Here is a 26,944-nt window from a genome sequence, read left to right as displayed (position 1 = left end):
AAAATGAAGAACAATATTAACTGTTAATGTTAGAAATTGAAGTTATTTTTGTGAAAAAAACAAAGTAACACCTAAAAGAACGTTTCCCAATGCACAATAAGTAAGTACCAATGTAAAAAGTGACGAAATGAAGGAGTGAGACGTGTTCGGCAGATACGATACAGGTACCAATAAGTCAATTTCTGATGCAATATTCACATTTACAAACAATATATTACAGGCAACTGTTAAAATAAAATGTTTGTATACCTGTCGACTCTTCTTAGATTTTACCAAAGCTTTTGACTTAGTGGAGCATACTCTTTTGTTAGAAAAAATGGATTGTTATGGTATCACGGGGTTAGCAAAAAAATGGTTTCCATCATATCTTGAAAATAGGTGTCAATATGTTGAAGTAAATAAAACACCTTCTAATACATCTATGCTAACCAAGGGGGTACCTCAGGGATCCATATTAGGACCTATCTTATTCCTACTCTATATAAACTTTTTTGCAGATGACACAAATATTATTATAAAAAATACTGACCATTCGGGTTAAGGTCTAACTTTGATAAAACAAACAACGAATTAACTACTTGGCTAAACAGTAACAAACTGTTTCTAAATGTAGGTAAGACTAATTATGTAAATTTTACATCCAACAAGAAAACTTAAATTCTAATAGCAGCCCTTAATAGTGAAGCTGGAGGAAGAGTGAAACAAAACTAAATTTTTGGGTGTATGGATTGATCAAAACCTGTCATTGTATGTACATATTGATAACCTAACCAAAAAATTAAGCAAATTGTTTTATGATGAGGGTCTTAAGAAACTTTTTATTTCTAAAAGACTTAAGAATTGTTTATTTTGGCCAAATACATCCAGTACTGACATATGGTCTCTGTTTTTGGGGATGTTCATCTAAATTGCAAAATCTATTTATTTGGCAAAAAGAATTTTAAAAATCATGAAAAATGTTTCACTATATGCCAGAACAAAATACATTTTTAAAGAATTACAAATATTACCATTACCTCAGAGACGTTGCCTGAAGGGGGTTCACGGAGCACACAAACCCCCAACTGAAAACGGAAAAACTTCACTTTGTTTTCTTCTCTGCTTTATAAAACACTACATTTCAAGATACTTATTTTACAAAGCAGCATTTTTCGTTTATAAAGGCTTCACATTGCTTCAAATGTGCCAATTTCGCCCGACTGTTGACAAGAAAAGCTCACCAGATCAAGCAGCAAGAACCCGGCGCACATCTTGAGCTATGAACTCCCTCTGCTGTATTCTTCCTGTGTTCTAGCTCCACCAAAGAAGCTGAGAGAAATCAAGGGGGAAAACTGGAAATTGGAGCACGTGCTCCTTCCGAAAGAACTGTCAACAGATGGCAGCAACTGTTAAATGCTGGGGAAATGTGCAGATAGTGGCGAAAGCACAATTTTTTTGCTATTCTGAATCGTAATAACTGAAAATTGACTTGTGTTTCGTAAATGGATTTTTGCTGGCCGCTCTAGCGGAGTGGCTAGCACAATACAAGGTCCCAAGCTTGTATTCTGCATAAAACATGCATTATTATATTCAAATTTCTTGTTTTACTTTATTTCATTATTTTTTCCTTGTACTCTACAATTTGTTAACCTTTTTGTATGCTCGATTAATCAGTGTCAATCACATTTAGTGTTTTCTTCTCTGCGATTGTGATCAACGATTGATTTTCTATGTGTTTGTAGCTTACTTCGATCAGGGGGGGGGGGTTAAAAACCCAACGATTTACTTCACGCGACACCACTGCATTACCTTCCATGTGTATACTGGAAACCTTGTGTTTCATTCATAGAAACTTTTAACATGTTTTAAAAAATCAAGATATAGATGATCATAATAGTCCAGGGGCATATGTCAATATTTCTATAGTCCGTGGGTTTTTGAATGAAGGGAATATATGACTACCGGTAATACGTTGTTAGTGTGGTACACAATCATGTACTATCAGGTGTTTTACCCGCATTTGTGGCAGAAGGCCTGTGACATGTCATAAATCCAAGATGGCTACCACTTCATGCACTAAGAAAATCCATCAATAGTGGTTTTGGGAAAAAAATTATAGATACGTGTTTTGTTCAGAATTGAAAAAGGAACAAAATTGATTCTTGCCATTTTTTTCATATCTCGCACTGTTATGGAGATATATCTAGTGAAACTATTTCGTGCCCTTTTCTGAAAGGATTCTATACATACATATTGCGTGTGTGACATCATACATCCAAGATGGCTGCCTCTGCAGACATTAACAAGCAAAAAACGAACATATCTCCTTAACTCCTTTAGGAGTAATTTTGACCATTTGCAAGTTTGTTGGGTTTTTACAACGAAGGGAAGACATGTGTATGGAGGATGCTTTCATTTGGAGGTATGCAATCATGTATTACTACAGGTGTTTTGCTGGATAATGTGTCAGAGACCATACAAGCCTTCCCAAATCCAAGATGGCCACCTTGGAGGTTCTGCACATGAAATACTGACCATATCCTGATTTAGAGTTCGATTATCAGATATTTCCACAGGCATTTTCTGTTAATAATTAAGAAGCGAAAAATATTATTATAATTTTTATAGCTACAGTAGTGTCCAAAAGATATGAGAAAATGTTTTATTAATAAAGTGACAGAACTGCATAAAACATAGTGAAAATTAATCATTTTGTAAACTGAATCTGAACTGATCTGTTAAGAGCACCTTCCTCCGTTCGTTCAGGGTTCAGTTTCGATGATGCTGACTCCACTGCAAGCGGGTCATTCTGTGCACTGGATCAAGTGGGACACACATAGAGACCAGCTGTCCTGAGTCTCCGGTACACAGTTTGGCGAGAAAAACTCTAACCCCTGAGGTGGCTGCATGCTTTGAGGACAGTTGTCTTGCAGGCATCGTCCGGTTTCGTCGTGCAGTTCAAGCCAGATATCGGCCCTGTTGTGGCGTTGCTACTCGTTGACAACCTTCTTACGGCCTACCATGAATATCTACTGTATCCTGAAACCGTCGCCAAAGCCTGGAAATGACTGTGGCACCGTCAACGTTGCCGTGACTTCAGTCTGTGTTTGACCTGGTTCCAGACGTCCGATGATTCTTCGCTGACGTCTTTGTGCAATATTCTTACTGTACATTGAACGCTTTACCAAGAGATTGTCCTCCGATCACAATGAACGTTCGATACAGAATGAGGCACTCTTGTTCTGATATGTTGTGTTTTGTTTACCTTTCAATCACGGGCCTATTTGACACTAGTAGTACTGTTCCCTATTCGCGTAACGTGAGTTACCCTCCTTGATGATTATTTATGGTGATCGTGCAGATCTCCCTCTTCCATTTTCCTACTTTTTGGACACTACTGTATTATGGTAAAGGAGTAATGATGTTGCCTGTGACTTCCTCATTCAATATTCGCTGGAGATCTAGGCAGTGTCAATATGACAGGAATCATCTTCTTGTCATCCTCATTTTCAATTCTTCCATCAACAGCCTATTGAAATGGGTAATTTGGATGATTCTTTCCTGCTTTTATTTGACTCCAATACTTGGAAATAACTCCTTCTGATAAAAAGTGTGAGGGGAACTTTGGTTGGAGCAAGATGTGAGCCTTGAACATCCCTTTTCGCGAACAGATACCATCGTAATTTGATGAGATATTTGATTTTGGTGTCAGGCAGAATCCTGTCATCTTAAAAATCCTGTTGTAATATTCGGGGTGTAAGACACACCCAAATGTCAACCTCACTTCCACGAAGAACACCCTGGACTGCAGTTTGCAGACTAACATTGCTCTGACGTCTAGGACCTCCCCAATGGCACAGTGGTATCGTCGTCGCTTTGTGATCAAGGGGTCCAGAGTTCGTTACCCGGTGGAGGCACATATAACGGTTCAGATCCAACTTTAAATTGTAGGTCCAGTCCCAATTAGCCTTAGTGTGCATAAAGTGGACTTAAACAAAACACCAACTCAATCAAACAATCCTCTAGCGTCTGGACCCATGGGACTTGATTTTTGTGCTGCCCACATGTGTTTGTGATTGTCCTTTCATCTACAGTGTGTCCGTAAAGTCATGGTGCACTTTTGACCGGTCACAGGAAAACAACAAAACAAGATAGAAATGTGAAATCTTCACCAAATAAAAGGAAAACTCTCCAAGTTTCTTACATATTCAATGCAGTTCGATGTGGCCTCCATTTGTTGCCCGACACACATCTAAACGATACTCCAGTGCTTCCCACACACGGTTATGGACGTCTGGTGTAACAGAGTGAATAACGTCTGTGATTCTCTGTTTTAAATGATTAATGTCGTTGATATGTTCACTGTACACATGTTGCTTCACATAACCCCACAAGTAAAAGTCTAATGGCTTCAGATCTGGGGATCGTGGTGGCCATGGCTGGACAGAACCCCTGCCTATCCACAGCTGGGGGGATGTATCCAGAAACTCACGAACAATGTTGGCGTAGTGTGGAGGCACGCCGTCATGTTGAAAGATGACACCTTCTGGAAATTGTGGCACTGCATACATTTCCAACATGTCAAGGTAGTTGTTTGCCGTGACAGTCTGCTCCGCAAAGAAAAATGGGCCTATCACTTTTCATGCATCAGGCCACACCACACGTTCACTTTAGGGGTGTTACGTTCGTAATTAACGTAGGCAAGATGATTTTCAGCAGCCCATATTTAGACGTTATGGCGATGAACATGTCCACAGACATGGAATGTCGCCTCATCGCTAAACACAATCTTCTGCAGAAATCGTTCATCATTGTCGATCTTATGAAGCATATCTGTAACAAACACGTATCGTGTGGGTCTATCCGCTGGTGTGAAAGCGTGCAACAGCTGCAATTTGTAACAGCCGCCACTGTTCATACGGTGTGAAGTCGACCAACTCTTGGGCGATCTTTCATGCTACCAGTTTCAGTGAATCTCTGGATTGTCTGATACACAAACCTTTTGCTAATCTTCAGGATTTTTAGGGGCTGGAAAATCTCATTGAGTGACTTCCCAGCCATATGCAGAGCAATCACGACTACTCTGTTTTCATATTCGCCTCACTCCATGCTAAGCACAAGATGATACATGCTTGCTCTTTCACAGATGAACACACAATGGTCAGGAGTGAACTTTAGCACAACCATGGTTCATGAGACTGACTACCAAATGTACAGTCCAAGCCGAAAGTTTGTAACAGTATTTATGGCCAGACTTGGTATAATAATTGGGCCTCCCCGATGGTTGTTGCCTTGTAATCAGGAGCTCCCAGGTGGATACCTGCTGAAGGCACATAGTGGTTTGGATCCCACTTTAAGCTGTAGATCCAGTCCTGATTAGCCTTACTGTGCATAAAATGGACTTAACACACCAACTCAATCAATTTGTTGTATAATTACGATTAAATAAATGAAGACAAGACTGTTCCAGTGCTTCACCTTTCCTTTCTCGCAAATCGCAAACACATGTTGCACTTTCCATGTTGTTTTCTCGTCACCACAGCATAGAAATAAAATACAATCTGTACCTTGATGCTTCTTTTCGATAATTGATTTCAACAGCATGTGCTCTGATTGGCCGACAGACAATTTTGGATGGCGTTATTTAGAACTGTTGGTAATTAGAAATTCTTTGACCCAACCTTGGATCCAATGAGAAAAATGAAGTTGTCTCTGACGTCATGTCCTTTTCAGCTTTTAATTCAATGACTTGTTCATGATTTATTTGAACGTGTACAAGGTGCTTAACACTGGGATGCACCTGCACTACACCTAGTATCAAAAAGTCAGCATACAAGACAGGGCTACTGTTTGTTTGATACTATTGTCGTAGTTTAGTTTATTTGCGTATGTAGTCAATACAATACTACATTAATGGATCTTACATGTAAAATAATATACAAAAATGCATTGCCAAAATTGTACCTTACTCAAGTACTATAGCAGTCACATAAAACTGAGTAACGTGAGAAGATATAAGACACTACCAGGTGACACAAATTATCAGAGTTCCTTTAATATTTAAATTTACAAGAAGAATATATATAATACATATAACCCATTCACGGAAACCTATAACTATCACTGAGGATTTGTTGTGCTGACCACATCTAACTGTTTGGATGATCGCCCACCTCTGCTGCGGTGTGTGGGAGTGAGGCTGACAATTGGTAGGTGGGCCTTGGCCCTCAAGGCCTGTTGCACCACAGGTTATTATTATTTAGAATCGATGCACCTTAGAGTGTTACTTTGTACTCAAGTTAGTGTAACGTTCCTTCTGCTCATTTTATTTGCATTGAAAATGTAATCATGGTAGTGTGTTGCTATAGTCATAAGCACAGAAGCTGTATTTGTGAAATGTTTCTAATTCTGTTTGCTGTTCATTTTGCAGAGTTGTTTTGAGTGTGGCACCCACAATCCTCAATGGGCTTCGGTTACTTATGGTATATGGATCTGTCTAGAATGCTCCGGGAGGCATCGAGGCTTAGGAGTGCATTTATCCTTTGTTCGTTCCATATCCATGGACAAGTGGAAGGATTTAGAATTAGAAAAGATGAAGGTGAGTGAACGAAAGACAAATACAGGTATGGGTGGAAAATGGTCAGTGAAGTCAATTTTTGATCTCTGTCAGTAATTTGTCACTTTTCAGAAACTAGTCAGTAAAGTCTGCCTATTTTTTGGGGAGGGGTTTTCATGACAACATATTAAGATGGCTGCTGTGCCTGATGGTAACCGACATGGCACAGCTTATGCTAGAAGGAGAGTTTAACGTTGCAGAGTATGAGTAAAGAATACAATATTCTCTGTAGGTCTGGTTAAACTTGATAGTCAACTTCAAGAATTCTTTTTAAAATGTTTATACAGGGTGCAGCAAAAAAACCTTAACTGAACTTACCTGAAAGCTTGTTGCCCCTCCAAACAATACGTTACTAAGTTGGGTTAGAGGACAACTAACGTCGAACAAAGAAGAAATTGGTGACTGTTTTTTTAATGCAATCAGTGAGTAGGGTTTGCCTCAAGTTACCCCAAGCAACCAGTCATTATGGTTCTTCACCGAGTGCCTCCGTGAAGGGACACTCACAAAGAACAAATGATAATGTCGGTCGTGTATTATACAACGTTTTACAACTTTATCATCATATAAATCCATAGCCGACCTTCATGCCAAAAAAAAAAAAATATATGCAGCATATGTCCCTTGAAATTCAAATTGATGAAACAAATGTTTGTCGAATAGTGAAGGACGAATAGTGAAGGAAATTGGAGCACGCTCCTACAGATTCTGCATGAAATTGAATTAAACTCGAGATCAGTGTTTCAACATGGTCGAAGATATGATAACAAATGTTTGTCGAATAGTGAAGGAAATTGGAGCACGCTCCTACAGATTCTGCATGAAATTGAATTAAACTCGAGATCAGTGTTTCAACATGGTCGAAGATATGATAAGACGAATGGAATACGTTGTCAATATTGGTGGCAGACTTGTTGAACATGTAATTGTTTGATGTGAAGGGTACTGTATCACGCAATTACGTACTTTTCAGAAATAAATTAGTTCAGCTTCAGTTAAGTTTTTTTTTGCCACATCCTGTATTATCACAGCCAATAGATATAGAAGAACTTCAGAAGTATGATGCAATAGTAGTGCTGATAAACAGATCACTGAGTAAGTAACTTGATAGGAATGAAAGAAACTGAACTAAGATCTTGCCAAGGAAGGAACTCCACAGTGCAAAGTTGTTTTTTTTTAAATGCCCTGTTGCATTGCTTGATTGGCTTGGTTTGTTTTATTTTGCTTTTCTGCATCTTTTGGGTAATTGCGAAGATGAGGATGAGTGGTATGATTAAATTGATGAAGGAACACTCATAGAGAACACTGATGTGGAATTTGAACCCAGAATGCCTGGCATCATAGACTGCTGTTTATTTTTATATCATGCTGCTTTGATCTGTGTAATTAGGTGGCTTGATGGCAGGTGGGGCCTACTTGAGCAAACACTAATGAATGCCAATTATAAAGGGAAATACAGAAGGTTCTGGAGTATCAAAGATACTGAATTTATGAAACCACTGAAGGTACCGTGAAATATGCTAAGAAACAGAAAATACCAAAATACAAAAAATACTTTAGTACAAAAGATTCCAAATATACAGAAGAATCCAAAATATTAACATGTGTCGCTACATGAATTATTTTATTTATGAACTAGTATGCATAATTATATTACACAATGGTATATGACTACCATCACATTTGTTTCTATGTTACAACATGTTGAAAATTTTGCACACCATGTCTTTTTTACCAAAAAATTTAATCTGTTTAAAGTCCATTTACATTGATTTGGTAAAAAAATGTATAGATATTGAAAATGTACATACAAAATATTTTATTGGAAAATGTGAATTTCATGTAAATGGAGTTGCATACATAACAATTCCACAGTATATAAAAACTCAAGTTGTCAAATTGTGCATATTTCATTTAATAAATATACATTTAAACTTGTTGCCTAAATGAGCTAGTGATCTGGGAAATATCTTAATTTAATGCTCTTTGTAGGGAATTGCATGTGACATGCAACACAATAGGGTTTGTAATGAAAGAAAAATATTCAAAACTTGGGAAAAATGTTCGCAGTTGTTCATGTTGTTAATTCTTCATGTGAGTTATATCATGGGAACATGTTAGGATCATTTGTTGTACAAACTGTCAGTTTTGCTGAAAATTGTATTGCACACCTTTTATTATATACTAACTAACTATACAATGTGACTGTTTCTTAGCCGGCCCCCGTGGCGGATTGGTTAGCACATCGTGCTACGTCGCCAGGGGTCCCAGGTTCAAATCCCAGCCTCTGCATGTATGTTTGTGAGTGTCCATTAATCAATTCCATCATTCACCACTCATTCCCATCTTCGCAAATTAGCCAAAAGTGGCAGAAAAGGTGAAGTAAAATAAAGCAAGTCAATCAATGACTGTTTCTTTACAGTTTTTGCATGTCTGCAAATAATTGAACCTTGAATAACATCATGTCTAGTTTAGTGAAGGTTAGTGTAACTAACAAGGAGGGTGTGTTCATATTTTGGGGGTGGGGGTTGCACATATGGCTGATCGTTTGGTATGTACATGTGTCTATATGGTCCAGAGTTTACTTTCATATGTTTTGTGTTGTAGGTTGGTGGCAACAGGAAGGCGAAAGAGTTCTTTGAATCTCAACCTGACTGGAACTCCTCTATGTCCATTCAGCAGAAGTATAACACCAAAGCAGCAGCTCTGTATAGAGATAAGGTAAGGGACTTAACAACGTGGAGATGTCGCACTAAAGTACCTTGTATCTCTGCACATGTTTGGAAAGCACAGGGTAGCTAGCATCTAATAGCATATACTTTATGCTATTAGAATTCACTTCTTATACAGGGTGTATCATAAGTAATAGCGGAAACTGACACAGGTGAAAGTACACAATAATAGAAGCAAAATAGTATCGGTAAACATGGGTCTGCAAACGAGCCATTTTCGAGATAATTGTGAATGTGTGGTTACAAGCTGCCACTGAATGGTGCACTGACCTCTATAATAAATGTGTTTTTCCAGGTGACTGCAGTGCAAAAGGAGTTGCACATATATTTAGACATATACTTTTTTAGAAAGTAGGGCATGGAGATTATCCATAAAAATTATTACAAAATGGCATAATTTTGCACTAAATTATAAGATTTTTATAGATGATATATAGGATCGGTTAAATAATCGAATTTTACGGATACACTTGATATGCCTATATCGGCCGATGCTGATAAAGTAGCGATTAATCCGTCCCAATCCTAACAAATATTAATTCATGCAAAAGAAAAAAATGCCTTTTGATTTAGTTACTCACTGTTCTCATTCACAAAGACTGCTTTTGGCTTTTTCAGTTGATAGGTTACATGTTAGTGCAGTGACATAAGACCATTTGCTTTTTTCTTTCTTTCTTTACAAATGTATACCATGCACTGTACGTTTTAGACACACACATAATGGAAGTTTTCTAAGATCCACAGGTAAACAGTCAAGATTTTCCCTCTTGTGTTTACACCTTTTGTCAGAATTGAAGCAGTGCAAAAATTTTTGAAGTGGTTTTTATGTGCATACGTGAGGTAAGCAATGATATGTCTTGTTTTTGAGGTAGCATCTATTTAATCATGTAAAATTCTTCATAAATGAGTATTTCAGTTTTTGATATATGTATATTAGTTACATGTATACGAAATTTTAGCTGCTACTGATAAAGCACTCGTGTAAAATTGACGAATACTGTATTTACTGACCCAGTAATACATGGTAAACTTCCCATGAAGTCCCTGAATGGTTCATTCACCTTCTTAATTAATGTGTGAACCCTAGCTTGTTCTTTAGATATTTACCATACAAAACCATAGTATATGTATTGACTTATACTTTAATATTTGTAAAGAATACAACAAAATGATAAGAGTTTTTTACTAGATTGCAGGCTACTTACAGTAAATCTATTGGCAACTTTACTGCCAATAACTGATACACATATATCTGTTGATATCGATTAATTTGAAGTATCCAGAGTTTATACAGGGTGTCCAACTTAATAAAACAAATATAATAACTTCGAAACTTATGAGTATTCTTCCTAATGCTTTTTTTTTTGTATGTACAGTGTGTCCAGCTTAAAAGTACAATATAAGAATTTTTTTTTAAAGTTTATTAAGATATTTCCATACAGTTTTCTTCTACCTATAGAGTAACTCAAAAAGTTTTTTTACATACGTAGTACACCTCAATATGAACACCATTAGTTGCTCTACAAATGTCCAACCTGTATTCAAGCCCCTCCGCCCATGTGTTGTTCAGCATTACTGGAGTCACATTTCAGATTGCAGCACAAATGCGATGTCGTTGGTCAGGAAGGTTATGAACTCGTGTCTGGTACACTTGTGACTTTACAAAACCCCAAAGAAAAAATCAAGACTAGTAATATTGCACTAGCTTAACGGACTTCAACTCGGTGAGAGCAAGAACACACCTTCTGCTGTGGAGTCCACATGGCTACGACTGTTCAATCCAACAAGTGCTGACGTTTTGCAAGCATGGAAAAAAGAAAACATTTTGAGATTATTTTTCAAACCACGTAAGGCTTAAGGTGCTATTGGTTAAATATTACACGTAATGATTTTTTTTCTTTTATTGTACTTTTAAACCGGACACATTAGTGTCACATTCTCCATAGCAGCTCAACTGTGGTCAGGCAGATCAAGAATGGCATGTGCTTACTTATGTTTAGTGCACTTGACACGTCTGAAAAGAATCAAGAAAAGTAATGCCCAAAGGTCTATGGATGCCACGTGGCTACTGATGCTGCAACTACTCTCTCCTGGAAACAGTGCAATTTATGCTGGTGCTATTCTGTACACCACATATTTCTTTCTGTGCTGCATGTTAAATATTTTGAACTTTTCCCACGTATATATTTTTTAAGGTTCGACTTAACCTTTGACCAACAGCAGGGCAACTGTTTTCAAATTTTCTTCTCACTTTGAGAAGCACTGTGAAATTCCAAAATCTGAAAAATTACGTAACTATCTAAGTCTATTAAACTATTGATAATATCTGGAGAACAGTGAAAGCAAAATGACATGAATGCTCTAGAAGGAATTCTAAGCATAGTGGTTTTTTGAAAGGAGAGGAAAATTCATAAACAGCTACCCTGACCAAAAGTCCAGCTGAGCCTTAAACCAGATATACGGGCCTAGTGCTAAATAACATTGTGAACACCCAGCATTCAAAATTTCATTTATCAAGTTAGATGGTTAGTTATATTATTTATATTTTTATCACATTTCAAATATTTCATTTTCTAAAATTTTGTGGGCCTTTTTCAAGCAAATTAGTACCTGTAAAGGCTCCTTTGGAGCTGGAGTTGTGGAGCTTTATCCCCCAAGCCCCCTAAATCCGGGCCTGCAGACACTTTATTCTTATATTTGTAAATAAAAAAATATTTGTTCTAAGTAGGTGAAGACCAGTTTAGGCATGTACTTTTTTTTAGTTACTAAAGCTTTCGCTATGTCATGTGTTAGAACAGGACAAGTTTAAGAAAATAAAGGAAAAATGTAAAACATGAGAAGGTTAAAAATGGCCAAAAAAAGGAGGTAAAAGACAATGCCGTGTGTCCTGTCCTGTCACTGCTCTTCCTACTCCATCTCAAGTTGGCGGCTGTCTTATTCAATACGTATTCAATCATGCCTAATTCAATATTCAATACATGCCTAAACTGCTACTTAGCTATGTCTTATCTGAATTGATTTTTGCTTACGTATAAAATTTAAAAAAAAGAAACTTTGTAAGTGTAATTTCTTCTTCCCTCAGATATCATCCTTAGCTCAAGGACAAGATTGGAGTCTAGAATCATCCTCAGCACAAAACTACACCAGCAGTGTAGTACAATCGTATAGTTCTAGTTCTACAAATTTTAGTGATAAGTACAGCAATAGTTATTCCAGCTACCAAAGCAACGGAGACAGTGGATATCAGAGTGGGAACGGTGCTGGTTATCAGAGTGGCGGTGGTTATCAGACGCTGGACAGCCAGCAGACCTTCCAGGATCAGAAGGAAGCCTTCTTCAGCATGAAGCAGAATGAGAATGCGCAAAAACCTGAGTAAGGCTCGTTTTTATAGCATTGTGGTACAATGAAAATCAATAATACCATCTTGAAAATTTGAGATTCAAATTATTGACATGTCAAGTTTTCCATAATGTGAAAAGAGGTTTCTTTTAAATTGTTCATTGTGTAAACTGTAGTATGTTCTTGCCAACATGTAAATTTTTCAATAATGTGAAAAGAGGTTCTTTTCGATTGTTGCATTGCGTAAATTGCAATGCATTCTTGCCAACATATACATTTTTCCAGAGGTGTGGTGGCATGCATGTAACCGGTGTTACCACAGGTAACAGCAAAATGTGAAGAATTAAAAACTTGTTTTGAATAAAATAACAACATTTTGAAATATATTAACCAAGAGCGTTGCCGTCGAGTACATATTGCAGAGGACATTTTTTTCTACAGCCGACAGATGGCGAAGAAGGAGGCAGTTTCCGCTATCCTGAAGAGGTAACAAGGGGAGAGGATGCCAATGCAAAAGAAGTGTGCTACGGGGCTATTCATATGCCTGTTCAGGGGTCCAGTTACCGGTCAGGCCTGCCGGTATAAGCCAGTGTTGGCCCTCAGATAGACAGAAAAGAGCTAAATCCCACCTAAAATGGGGATACTATTTCTCTGAAGCAACTAGAGGTAGACTGCAAAGCCAAGACTGGCTTGAACTACAAGTTAGACCAGTTAGGTACTAGACGATAATATAGTTTTTTGGTGCGATTCGTGATTTGGAGAAACCTTGCTCCAAAATACTAAGTTGGCAACAGTAGTTCGTACAGCTGGAGTTCTTTTCCACAATTTGACTGGCTGGAGGAGCGGAATTCTGTCGTCTGCTCATCGCACAAACGTCAAACTGTCCCGAGAAACGTGTCCTTCTTCTTCTTCCCTTTTCCACCTCATTTGCAAAGAAGGAAATGAAGAATTGACGAAGGCTCGACCACTATTCATTGGGTTTTCGTAGTAACTGTCTCATGAGTGGTAGTTCTTGCTAGGAGTGTTTGTGGCTAAATCACTGAGTGGATTGCAAAAAAGAACGAAATGAACAAAAATCTAGGTCGAAGGTTTTCTTTGGGGTGGTGAGGGTGTAGATGATAACGTCTAGCAGAATAATTGTCATTACGATGGCTGATAACACCTTTGAAGATGTCTTGCCACACCACTGCATTTTTCCATAATGTTATTTTTTTTTTTCAATTGTTGCATTGCATCAGTTGAAATATGTTCTTCCTGCATAATTTTTTCCATAATGTAGAAATATGTTCCTTTTCAGTTGTACATATTGTGTAAATTGGAGTATTTTTTTGCCAACATGTCAGTTTTTCAATAATGTGAAAGAAGGTTCCAGTTGTTGCATTGCATAAATTGAAGTGTATTCTTGCTTGGCGTTGAAGGGAAGCATAAATACAGTAGAAGATCAATTATATATTTTTCATTTTTTTTTTTGCGAATTGTGTACCATTTTGTTTGATTGGAGACAAGACAGCTTAAATGTAGAAAGCAGGAAAGTGTAAAATCCTGGAATGTAAAAGTGGGGTTCTGTGCTCCGTATTCCAACTGACGTAATCTTGGAAAACCTGGAAAAATCATGAAAAACAAATGTCTTTTGTACTTGCCAGGATTTAACAAATTTGAAGATACATTCCAACTTTTTCAGAAAGCAGCTTCTTTATAGGAGATATTGTATTTAAAAATATTTTTGTTCATTTAGTTTGAACAATGTTAAATAAACTCTATTTTCTTGAATACCAGGCAGGCACAGTTTAGAACTTGAAAATTGGTTTTGACACCACAGAATGGGCTGGAAATTGCCTTAAAAATCTGAAAAAGTCATGGAATTTACTTTACACAAGTGTATGATACCTTCATTGGTATTTTGCAAAATATTACTTGATTCGCCTTACATTTTGGTGACTCACTGTCACCATTCACAGAATGTTCAAGATCAAGATGAAGACTTATCATGGCAGGCTAAGTTATTTTGAAGTTTCAATAACTTTGTTGCCCTGCCTTCTAGTTCTTATTGTGGGCTTATCTCCATGTCAACTTCAGTTTTCATCTTAACCGACTTTGTGGTAGGGATTTTTCATTGAATAAAAATATATATTTTCTAAATTTCCAAGTATACCTAAGTAGGGGGTGATTATATAAATGTTAAGAAAAATGTAAAGAAAAAGGAAAGAAGGGTCAAGAATTATGGATTTATTATTTTGGTAGACACCCTGAAATACCAGCACTATTGTAATTTCAGATTTTATTGTATTGATGTTTTGATGTTGCCAGTATCTGCAATTTTCAAACACTGGTTCCAGTTTCGGTAGATCAATATTTTAAGCAACCCTACCTGGCCCTTACATTTGACTGGATATGATCCATTTGACATACTGTTCTTTTATTAATGTATTCTAAAATACTGAAGCTCAGAAGGGTATTATTAAATGATTCAACCAGGGTTTTAATATCAGTAAAATAATCTAAACGGTGTGTCACTGGTGAGGTCGTCCTACAAACCAATAGCACCACAAAAGACCTTAACACCTATCTTCCCAAATATTCTGTTCAAAATTTTAAACTGACTTATTTGGCCCTTTGTGTGTCTAGCCTGCAATGCTTGAAGCTTGTACCGGAGGCTCACTGATATGAGATTTGAATACTACAGTGCGATCGAAAAGTCCCCACACTCATACTTTGAAAATATGCTACGAGGTCAGTAGGCGTCAAATTCCGCTCTAAACAGTCTGAGTAAAAAAATTGACTCATAACAAAAGATTGGAAAAATAATTTTCAGTTATTGCAACTCATGAAGCATGGAAAAGAATAGGTAATGAATGCGAAATGTAATTAAAAAGAAGTAGAGGGACTTTTGTTAAAGTGCATTAGAAAATTGACTGACATTACTACGCTTTAGTAACATGATTCATTCTAATTTATTTTCTTTGTCATTCTGTTACCTTTCGACGTGCTCATCCATTACCTTCTCTATCTGAAAGCCTGATGGCTTGCTCTGGTCACGTGACTAAGCGTCAGCAACTGGAGGCGAGATAGCCGCCATGTTTGAGTTGGTTCTTGGGAATCAATGTAGGACCTTTTTAGTGAATATGGATTTGTAATGAAAATTTTTGAACTGTATTCGAGTTTACATGACGTGTAAATATGGTTAAATGTACAAAAGGTATGGTGTATAAGTGTTGTGTGCTCAATTGTTGAGGCAATTATGATGAAGGAGGTAAGAGTAGCATTCACATTTCTTCGAGATGTTGCTGAAAATGAGAAACGTTTAGGACAATTCCATGTGATTCGATCCCTACGAAAAAATTCAAGTTAAGTAACAAAGGTTTTATCCTCATAAATAAATAAAATAAATAGTTCATATTGTAGTACATGTATTCTGATTTAAATTTACTAACTGTAACGTAACTGACCAGACCTGTGTATTTTCCATAACAGGGGTTTCCAACTGGCGGCCTGCGAAGCCAATTTGCAAAATGCATTAATTTTATGTATTTTTATTAAAATACGTTATATTTATGGATTTTCATATACAACTGGCGTTTCTAACAGATATCACAGGTCATCTGAACGAATTTGAATCTTCAGGGAAGAAACCAGCTGGTGTCAGATTTAATGGGAAACATAAATGGGTTTCGTTTTTGTTTTCTATTACTACTGAGATTGCGATTTTCATATTTACATGTTTTGCACTTGCGTTTTACTTTTATTGTGTATAGGGAATGAATTGTGTTTGTGTTTATAATGTGTTATAGTTGTGATGTGTTTGTGTGTGTCTTGTGTAGTAGTTGTGCTGTCTAATGTGTTTGTGTTCGTCTTGTGTAGTAATTGTGCTGTCTAATGTGTTTGTGTTTGTGTTTGTCTTGTGTAGTAGTTCCTCCATTCATATTGGGGGTTAGGCGTAGAGCTGACAACTCTGCACTGTAAAAAGCCATGTCAAGAATCAGCAATATAAGGCCATGGATGTTCCCAAGGTAAAATATTCCGGAGGTAAAATAGTCCCCCGTTCGGATCTCCGGGTGGGGACTACTTTGGGAGGTCCCTGGACTAAGGATAATATCTACATTAGGAATAAGGATATTAAATTAGGCACCTGGAATGTTCTGAGCCTTTACCGGCCTGGGGCATTTCAGTGTACAGTTAATGAGATAGTGAAGTATAAATTAGATGTAGTAGCTGTCCAGGAAGTTAGGTGGCCAGGAGAAGGAAATTGTAAAACTAAAAATTATACTTTTTTCTATGGTGGTACTGAAAATCATAATTTTGGAACAGGCTTTTTCATAAATAATAGAATTATCTCAGCTCTTAAAACAGTAGAATTTATTAATGATAGGATATCATATGCAGTTTTACAGGGTAGGTGGTGTAAAATTATTTTAATAAACATACATGCACCAACGGAAGATAAAGATGATAATACTAAAGATGATTTTTATACAGAGTTAGAACAGGTCTTTGATAAATTTTCTCAGTATGATATGAAAATTCTGTTAGGTGACTGTAATGCACAGATTGGCAAAGAAGAGACATTTAAACCCACGATTGGTAAAGAAAGTCTTCATGAATTAAGTAATGATAATGGTATAAGATTGATTACTTTTGCAACCTCAAAGAATTTAATTGTGAAAAGTACCACTTTTAAACATAAAGATATCCATAAATATACCTGGTCTTCTCCAGATGGTAAAACTCATAATCAGATAGATCATATTCTCATTGATAAGAGAAGGCATACTAGTATAATTGACGTTCGTACACATAGAGGTGCTGACTGTGCCAGTGACCATTATTTAGTAATTGCTAAATTAAGAGAAAGACTCTCAGTGATAAATCATAAGCAACAGAATCTAAAAGTTCTAAAATTTGATACAGGAAAGTTTACTGATGAAAGAATTAAGAAAGATTACCAAATTAAACTGTCAAATAGATTTGATGTTTTGCAGGATTTAAATGATGATGAAAATATAAATGAAACAGACGTAAATAAGAATTGGGAGCACATACGTAATGCAATAGAATCAGCAGCTAAAGAAAGTATAGGATACCATAAACCGAGAAAAAGTAAGCCATGGTTTGATAATGAATGTCATAATCTAATAGATATAAGAAATCATTCTAGACTTAGGTGGTTAAATAACTCTGATGATACAAATCTAAACAATTATAATAGAATAAAGCGAGAAGTTAACCGCACGTTTAGAAGTAAAAAAAGAGATTACTTGAAAAGCAAAATTAACGAAATTGAAACAAACAGCAAAAATAAGAATATCAGAGATTTATATAAAGGTGTAAATGAGTTTATAAAGGGGTGGCAACCTAAAGTAAACTTGATAAAAGATAAAGACGGTGATTTTCTAGCTGACCCAAGCGATATTCTAAATAGATGGAAGAACTACTTTAATGACCTTTTATATGTCCATGTAGGAGATAAATCAGAAGTGAATGAAGTCCACACAGCAGAACCTTTAGTTCCAGAACCTAATTTGACTGAAGTTAAAGATGCTATTAAAAGGCTAAAGAATAACAAAGCACCTGGCATTGATTTAATACCAGCTGAGTTAATTAAATATGGTGGAAATTCATTAATATGTCAAATTCATAAATTAATTTGTTTAATATGGAATAAAGAAGAAATCCCTCAACAGTGGAAAGAATCCATAATTGTTCCTGTGTTTAAAAAAGGTGATAAAATGAACTGCAATAATTACCGTGGAATTTCTCTACTCTCAACAACATATAAAATATTATCTAACATTCTTTTAACAAGACTAACCCCATATGCTAATGAAATTATAGGTGATTATCAATGTGGATTTAAACGCAACAGATCAACTACAGATCAAATTTTTCACATCAGACAGACACTTGAAAAAAAGTGGGAATATAATCAAAATGTCCATCAGCTATTCATTGATTTCAAAAAAGCATATGATTCGGTCAAAAGAGATAAATTATATAATATATTAGTAGAGTTTGGAATACCTAAGAAGCTTGTTAGTATGATAAAAATATGCACCAGTGAAACAGAAAGTAAAATTCGTGTGGGTATTAATATGTCTGACAAATTTACAATTCATGATGGGTTAAAACAAGGAGATGCATTATCTCCATTGCTCTTTAATTTTGCCTTAGAATATGCTGTTAGGAAGGTAAACGAAACTAAAGAAGGACTAAAATTAAATGGTGTGACTCAGTTGTTAGCATATGCAGATGATGTAGACTTACTGGGGGATGATGTGAATACAATTAAGAATAATGCTAAAATATTTTTCAAAACTGCTAAAGAGATAGGTTTGGAAGTTAACAAAGAGAAAACTAAATATATGCTTACAGGCCGAAATCAAGTGTTAGGTAATAATCAAAATCTAATTATTGATAACAACTCGTTTGAAACAGTTTCCAAATTCAAATACTTAGGAGTAATATTAACAAATGAAAATTATATTAAAGAGGAAATAAAAAGTAGGCTTAATTCAGGAAATGCATGTTACTTCTCTCTTCATAAACTTTTGTCTTCTCGTTTAATATCTAAGAAACTAAAAGTTAAAATATACAAAACAGTAATTTTGCCTGTAGTATTATATGGGTGTGAAACTTGGTCCCTTACATTGAAAGAGGAACATAAATTGAGAGTATTTGAAAATAAGATCCTTAGGAAAATATTTGGACCTAAAAGGGATGAGGAGACAGGTGAGTGGAGAAGGTTACATAATTTAGAACTACATAATTTGTATTCATGTCCAGACATTATTAGAATAATTAAATCAAGAAGACTTAGGTGGGCAGGCCATGTGGCACGAATGGGAGAGGAAAGAGGAGTTTACAGGATTCTTGTTGGGAAACCTGATGGTAAGAGACCAGTAGGAAGGCCAAGACGAAGATGGAGGGACAACGTGGAGATGGACCTAAGGGAAATCGGTAGGGATGGAAAAGAGTATATAGATCTTGCTCAAGATAGGGACAGATGGAAGGCCTGTGTTGCTGCAGCCATGAACCTTCGGGTTTAAGAAGGCTAGAGAGTTAGTTAGTTAGTTAGTCTCCATGTCTTGGTTGCAATTCTAATTTTTCTCTCTTCCATTCCTTTTCACTCGGCTGTCATGTTACTTGGGTATATGAACATTGTATACTTATATTTCTATTGATACATATTGCCTTTGGACCAGGTAATAGGAACAATAAGTCGAATTTAATTTACTCCAAACATGACGAGTTTTATGTAGTAAACTTTAAATTAACAGTAATTGAATAAATGTTTTGATTGGGTAGAATATCCAGCAAAGGCATGCGTCAAAGGAAGGCAGAGCAAGCGCCGCTTGCGTTGTTTTTTTAAAAGCAAATTTGAATTCTTAAGTTCATGTTTTTCAATGCCTTTATACACCTTGGAATGTAATTTATCTAATTTAACATATTTACATATGCTGACTTTTCATTTCCTGTTGTATTGGCTGAAAACAAAGTGGCTGCACCCTTCACTAGCCCCAGTAACGTGCCACAGATGATCCGTGTTAAAGGGAAGAGGACTGCTCGTCTTTCTTCCCACTTTTCGAGTGACTTATGCATTTCTTGCATTGTCACTGTCCTTCCTCCTTCATGAAAAAAAAAAGTCGACCGCAAGTGGTCTCCGGCCTGCTTTAGTCTTTGGCAAGGTTGTTGGAAAAACTTTCTCCACTCTGGCCACAAGTGTTGCTAATTTCCAGAATTTTCTATGCATTCGTAGCACCACCTAACACATGATTATAACGTTTAAAACTTAACAGTATTGAACAAATTAGCTTATGAAGTTAGTCAATGAGTGCCGGTCATTTGGTATTTATAAGATATAAAATCACCAGCCAAAACTTGGACATATCTGTCATGTGATCAGTAACTCCAATATATAGAGGGTATGTAACACTTCAAACATGGTTAGGAAGAGGGTGCATTCGGAAGCGTGGAGCTGCGGATACGTGTTTTCTTTACTGTGGCCATTGTCCTGCGTTATTCTGTTCTTTTGTGTGGTGTTTTTGCTGTCTTGTGTTAAAGTATGGTCTACATTGAAAATAACCACCAGGGTTGACAAACGAGACGAGCCATCGATTTGGAGTGGTGCATGTAAGGACTCGATTAGGGATCTTCTTTGAAAACCATTCAGTTCAAGAACTTGTACCGAAAAGTTGAAGATGGTGAGTCATGAGACCGTGTCCTGAACTATGTATAACCACAGAGACGTCATCGTCGAGGGGAGCAAGATAATATTTTTGCCCCTTCCCACCCAGTCCCGTGCTAAAAATGAGACTATATTTTCTCCAACTTATGTTTCGTTTTGAAAAAAAAATGGGAAAATATTTTGCACTATCTAAATGAATGTAGACTCAAGTTTTCGGTACCAGCTAGAAGGTACGTGGTACAAAGATTCACGTGCAGATTAGAATCGTAGCCACGTTTCCACAAATCAAGTGCAACGTGGAATAAACCCGCTAGGAATTCGCCGTTTTGCTTTCCAGTTTTCCTTTGTATCTACCAGGTGTTGTACGTACAGGTGCGGTCAGTGTCAAACAATAAACCGAACAGACCCTTATGGGAAGGGAGGAAGGGGAAGAGAACCTCTTTCGCTCCGTCTACAACTACATTGCATGGATGCAAGGATTCCGAACAAGGGGGGCAGATGGATATTGAGCCTTCTAGGTAAAAAGTTGAAGGTGGAAAAATTCGAGACGAATGCGAGACGACACGGTGGTCTAATCGGTAAGACCTCTGAATGCCATGCGGAGACAGGGTTCAACTCCCGGGGTGTGTAATGTAAGGTCTGAATTCTTCCGGCCTTGACCCCACATAAAACGGCTCCGGGGCTCACAGAGCCTCAAATTAATTGGTACCGGGGGGCAACCCTGGGGGAGGGGGGGGATGCGGCTGAAGCGATGTGCTGATCAATCACCTCCAAAATGGCCGAGATCGAGAATGAGTGGAGCCCTACACCACACATCCCCTAAATGTGCCTTCATGGCATGATGAGATTTCCAACAAATTTCAGACATACCCGGTCGACAGTGAGTGATTTTATCGTGAAGTGGATGCGAGAGGGGGGTCATGACATGCCAACCCAGACCCAGTAAACCGAAAATATTAACAGATCGTGACCGTCGATGCTTGAAACGTGTGGTGAAGTCAAACCGGTAGGCGTCGTTACAGATGGTGGCACGGGAGTTTCGATCGGCTTCCAGTAGTGATGCAAGTGATCGTACTGTCCGCCGGGAGATCGTCACACTTGGTTTTCATGGTCGCGCAGCAGTTCACAAGCCGCATATCACAGCCCGCAATGCAACCCGTTGGTTACAGTGGTGCAAGGAACGGCGCCATTGGACTCTCAAACAATGGAAATTCATCCTATGGAGTGATGAATCGTGCTACCAGATGTAGAGGTCCGATGGACGTGTGGGTGTGACGTATGCCCGGTGAACGCTGTTTACAGGACTCTATCGTACCCACAGTGAAATTCAGCGGAGGTGGCATCATGGTGTGGTCCTGCTTTTCATGGTATGGTCTTGGTCCTCTTGTTTTAGTTCGGGGAAACATGAATACCGATGGGTACCAAAAAGTTCTGGACAAATCTGTGCTACCGACATTGTGGGAACAATTCGGTATTGGCCCATACCTGTTTCAGCATGACAATGCTCCGTGTCATACGGCAGGCATTAGCAACACATGGTTCGAGGACATGGGTGTGCAAAATCTTGATTGGCCAGCCCGGAGTCCAGATATCAACCCCATTGAACACCTTTGGGATGAGTTGGAGCGTCGCTTGAGAGCCAGGCCATGCCTCCAAAAAACACCACTGAGCTGTTTGCCGCTTTGCAGGAGGAATGGGGCAAGATTCCCGTCGACACGTATCGAAAATTGGTGGAAAGTCTTCCTCGAAGGGTTACGGGCGTGATTGCAGCGAAAGGTGTCCCTACACGATACTGATGTGCTGCGACCGGATTAACGTACTGGTATGGGGTGTCCGGTGACGAATGGCAACATAGTGTATGTGTGTGTGTGTGTATATATATATATATATATATATATATATATATAGGATAAAAGCAAGGAGGGCCAAAAGGGCTAAGTAAAAATCAATTAAGGTAAAAGGAAACACTCACCGGACAGTAAGAAAATTCAAAATTTTCTTACTGTCCGGTGAGTGTTTCCTTTTACCTTAATTGATTTTTATATATATATATATATATATATATATAAATGGGGGAAGAGAATCTAAAAACCGGTTGGAGATTTGAAAACCTGCCCCCACTTCAAAATAAGTTCCGACACCCCGACATAACCAAAACAAGTAAGAAGAACTGGAAAGTTTTCATTAAGTAGTTAAAAGTGTCTCAGCAAAACACAATATTATGTTTGAATTTGTTTGTCCACTTTATGCACAGAAAGGCTAATTGGGACTCGACCTACACTTTGAAGTGGGATCCGAACACTCGAATCCGAGGCCCGTTGTTCATTACAAGGCAACGAAGTTATGTATTGTGTGGCTATGTAGTAGCAATGTTATTTATAAATCATTTTGTTGGAACATGGAACTTTACAGGCTAGAATGACTTCAGTAATTTCCATAATGCAGTGCAAAGTACACTTGTGCAGTGACGTACAAAAGGGGGATTGTTGAAGGTCATAACCCTTCTTTTGGCACAATATTCCTAACAAAAGCCTAAAGACAGGAAAAATATGACTAAATACACATTGTAGGGGCTGGGTTAGCAGGGGAGCAAGACCCCCTTTACAATTTCAGCACCCTGCTATGTGTATACCAGTGATTTATCCATACACATCTCACAACCCCTCCCCCCAAAGTTCCTCAATACTCTCCTAAAATTTTTCACCGACGTCAAATTTTTGGTAATTTTCGCTCCAAATTTACCCTTACTCCCCCTCTATATTACATTTGAAAATGTTGTTAAATGAAAAACTGACCCATTGCTTGCCTATCGCGAAAATTCACGGCACGCCCCTGATATATGGTCACCCACCCAAGTGGTTTCCAGACATGACACTGCTTGGTTTTCATTTTCTTTAGGTTGCATTAATAAACTGGCATATTAGATTTGTTTTTTAATTAACTCTTGGCATTTTGTGAATGCATCTTCTTGGATTTCGTTCGCCTATGATATTTATGGTCTGATTATTATGAGGTTGAGTGCCCAGAATTTCAACATTTCTCGTTGTATGTATTCAAATAGCGTTTCTTGATCTAAAAAAAAAAGGTAAAGTGTTCCCCTGTGCATAGCACCACGCCATGAAGGCGTATAGGGGGTGTGGGGGTAACGCCCCACACTTTCTTGATCCGGTCGTGAGTGGGGGTGATGTGATCAGCATCACGCCCCTGACCACCTTTACCCCCCAGGGTTTCCCCCAGGTACCCATGTTATTCGACGCTGGGTGGGCGCCGGGGCCGCTTCCACCGTTAGAAAAGTTCCCGGATTTGAACCGGCCGGGGATCGAACCCGGGACCTTTAGCATGGTAGTCAGACGCGTTACCGACTGAGCCACCGCGGCTTGGGGGGGGGGGGGGCAAGTACTTCGATAAACGTGCCAATAACAATAATAGTAATAAAGTAGCATGATCTAATGCTTCTCTTATTTGAATGTTATATACGTACTGATGTGCATCAGATTTTTTCTTAGTGCCTTGTTCTGGATACTTTGTAGTGGCCTTTGGTAGGATGGGGTACTGTGCTGCCACACAACCAGAGGCCTGCACAAGACCTGGAGCAGACCCGTTCGCGAGACATCGCTCCTGAAATGCCATGCAACCTGCGCAACACCCTCGTTTGAGCACCTTGCCTGACCATCTGCCCAGATCGTTCTTGGCAGGTATTGAAAACCTGCCGGGTACCCGCAGTCGTAAGATACCTAGTAGGTCTCAGTGCGTTCATTCAATCAACTGCACGCCCCTCCCTCTGCATGACGTAGTTGCTTCGAGTAGCAACTGCACCTGGCGCACACCACTCTGTAGTGTTGCCAACTGCAATAGATTTTCAATACTTAAAAAAGGGAACTCGAAGCTTCGTAAGCCACATCGCCAATGAAATAAGATTTACGAATGTTGCTATCCCCCCCCCACACACACACATTGAAATAGGTTTTCCGTGGCACAGGATCCATAAGTATATGTCGTAAACAACCAATATACGTATATATAGGGCAGGACTGAAACATGTCACGTTCGACGCTGAGGTCGCGAGTCGAACAACACACTGTTCTACTGCGAACACCAGGGCCGTAGCCAGCCAGGGGCATTGCCGTTACCCTCGTTTGGGGGGGGGGGGGGGCAAGTACTTGGATAAACGTGCCAATAACAATAATAGTAATAAAGTAGCATGAAAGGCATTATTATCCTCATAAATCATGCAAAAAGGAGATAGAAGTCGGTTCTCACGCATTTGTGTTGAAACAGAGGATTAGAAATATATTTTTCAACACGTCAATTTCACATTAGCTAATAATGTAAAACAAGCACACAAACTGTTTTTTAAAGAAAGACAGTGCATGATAAATGCATTCCGAATGTACATACATATGGCATGTAAAATTTCCATCTACAATATTTTCTCTTCACATGGAACGAGGTAAAATAAGAAATACATATGCTAACACTAAATTGTGTACATATTCAAAATTTCATTAAAGCATATATATTATTTAAATACATTACATAATCAATTCATCCAACTCGGAACAAGCCAACATTAATAGCAAATAATATCACGGGCCGCCATGGCATTCTCTTTTTAAAACTTTTCTCACTTAGATCGTTCGGCACCCAGGGCCGACTCCCGCTACCCCCTTGCTACGGCATTGAACTTGATGAGACTGTATAATATATTATAATATATTTCTACTTTCATAAAATTTGAAATCAAGGGGTTGCAATTACCCCTCCATTCCCCCTCTGCAGGTGCCCTTGGCCGTCTGGAGTGGAAAATGCAAGAAAAATATGAAAATTAATTCCACCTTGAGTACTCTTTAGCCCTGCTACTCTTAAATTCTGCTAGCCTGTTTTTTCTTGTACTTTAATGTTTGACCACCACCCTGACCCCTCCGCTACACTTTATTTCCGTCCAAGGTTGTGAGCAATGCCCCCTGCCCCCCCTCTGGTTGCGCCACTGCGTGCCTGGTTAAGGCACCATGCAATGAAAATCAATTAGTTTTCAGTGAGAAGATTTTTGTTTTGCTCGATCATTCATTTAGATATATGAAGCTGTATTATTGCGTGCATTTCCTGGCAATCAGATAAAAACTGCTTACGCTGAACTGAAATCGCTAAGTATATAAATTCTCCTTGGAGGAGAGAGCTTCTCCTAGGACTTCGTAGGATTTAGAAGCTACGTAAGTAGGCAACACTTGCTGTAGCTGTCCGCGTGGTGATGAAACACCTGGAGCAACACGCTGCCGGAGGGCTGTTTCCTTCCAGCAGGTTTTGTAGGCGCCCGGGTCTTGTTGAATGCCCAGTTACCTTGTAAGCGCAGAGTGCCTTGAAGACCAAGAACCCGGGTAAAGATGCAAGTCGACTCGTTGCCGTGGGCAGGCGAGCAGGTATACCTGGTCTTGCATGGAAGCGGGCAGCGGGTAGGTGAAAGGCAGACTATGCAGCCCTCTACACACAACGCATGCATAAGTTAGCAGAATGCTGTTGATTGTAAAGCAATAAATATTATAACAACCAAGTGTATATATGACTATTTTTGCCCATACTCGTGCTTTTTTTTTACAGGTTTATTTACTAGATGCCACTAGATGACATTCTTTTTGTTATTACCGTAATTTTGTTAAAAATTAATTTTCACAGTCATACCTTGGTGTGAAAAAAAAACTAACCATTGTTATAACTGTCTCTATAGTCAAAATGAAAATAAATGTCGGATGAAGGAGGCGTGTGTTCTCCTGAAACATCACAACGAAAAACTGTTTCCTTTTGCTTGTAATAACTGTAAACTACAGGAAAATAATAGACCTTGGTCTGTACCAGGTGTACACAAATGAATATCGGAGTGAAATGAAAGAGTAACTCACCAAGTTTCAATTCTACGCATGCACAAAATTTGTTTCCTAACTCTGCCGCTTGGCAGACCATTCGCGAGGTCTAATTCAGTTGTTACAGTTCAACGGGCATATCAGCGAAGATTTGCACTTGACCTCCCCGTCTGTGTGTTATGTTTGTTCACTTTTCAACTTAAAGTTGTTCCGGCCAGAGAATGGACTTGGAAATTCTATTTTTATC

General features: G+C 38.2%; 1 protein-coding gene across 1 annotated transcript in view; it reads left to right on the top strand.

The window, feature by feature from the left end:
• The window catches only part of ArfGAP1 (ADP-ribosylation factor GTPase-activating protein 1), a 352,775-nt gene that overhangs the window by 2,094 nt on the left and 323,737 nt on the right, over positions 1 to 26,944 (top strand). The window contains exons 2-4 of the mRNA XM_083121990.1: positions 6,410 to 6,577; positions 9,200 to 9,313; positions 12,407 to 12,696. Coding sequence (XP_082978116.1) covers positions 6,410 to 6,577; positions 9,200 to 9,313; positions 12,407 to 12,696 — 572 coding nt within the window. The remainder of the gene's footprint in view (positions 1 to 6,409; positions 6,578 to 9,199; positions 9,314 to 12,406; positions 12,697 to 26,944) is intronic.

Source organism: Lepisma saccharinum, chromosome 5 (genome assembly GCF_977018435.1).
Source record: "Lepisma saccharinum chromosome 5, izLepSacc3.1, whole genome shotgun sequence".
NCBI lineage: Eukaryota > Metazoa > Arthropoda > Insecta > Zygentoma > Lepismatidae > Lepisma > Lepisma saccharinum.
This window is presented reverse-complemented; position numbering and strand designations above follow the sequence as displayed.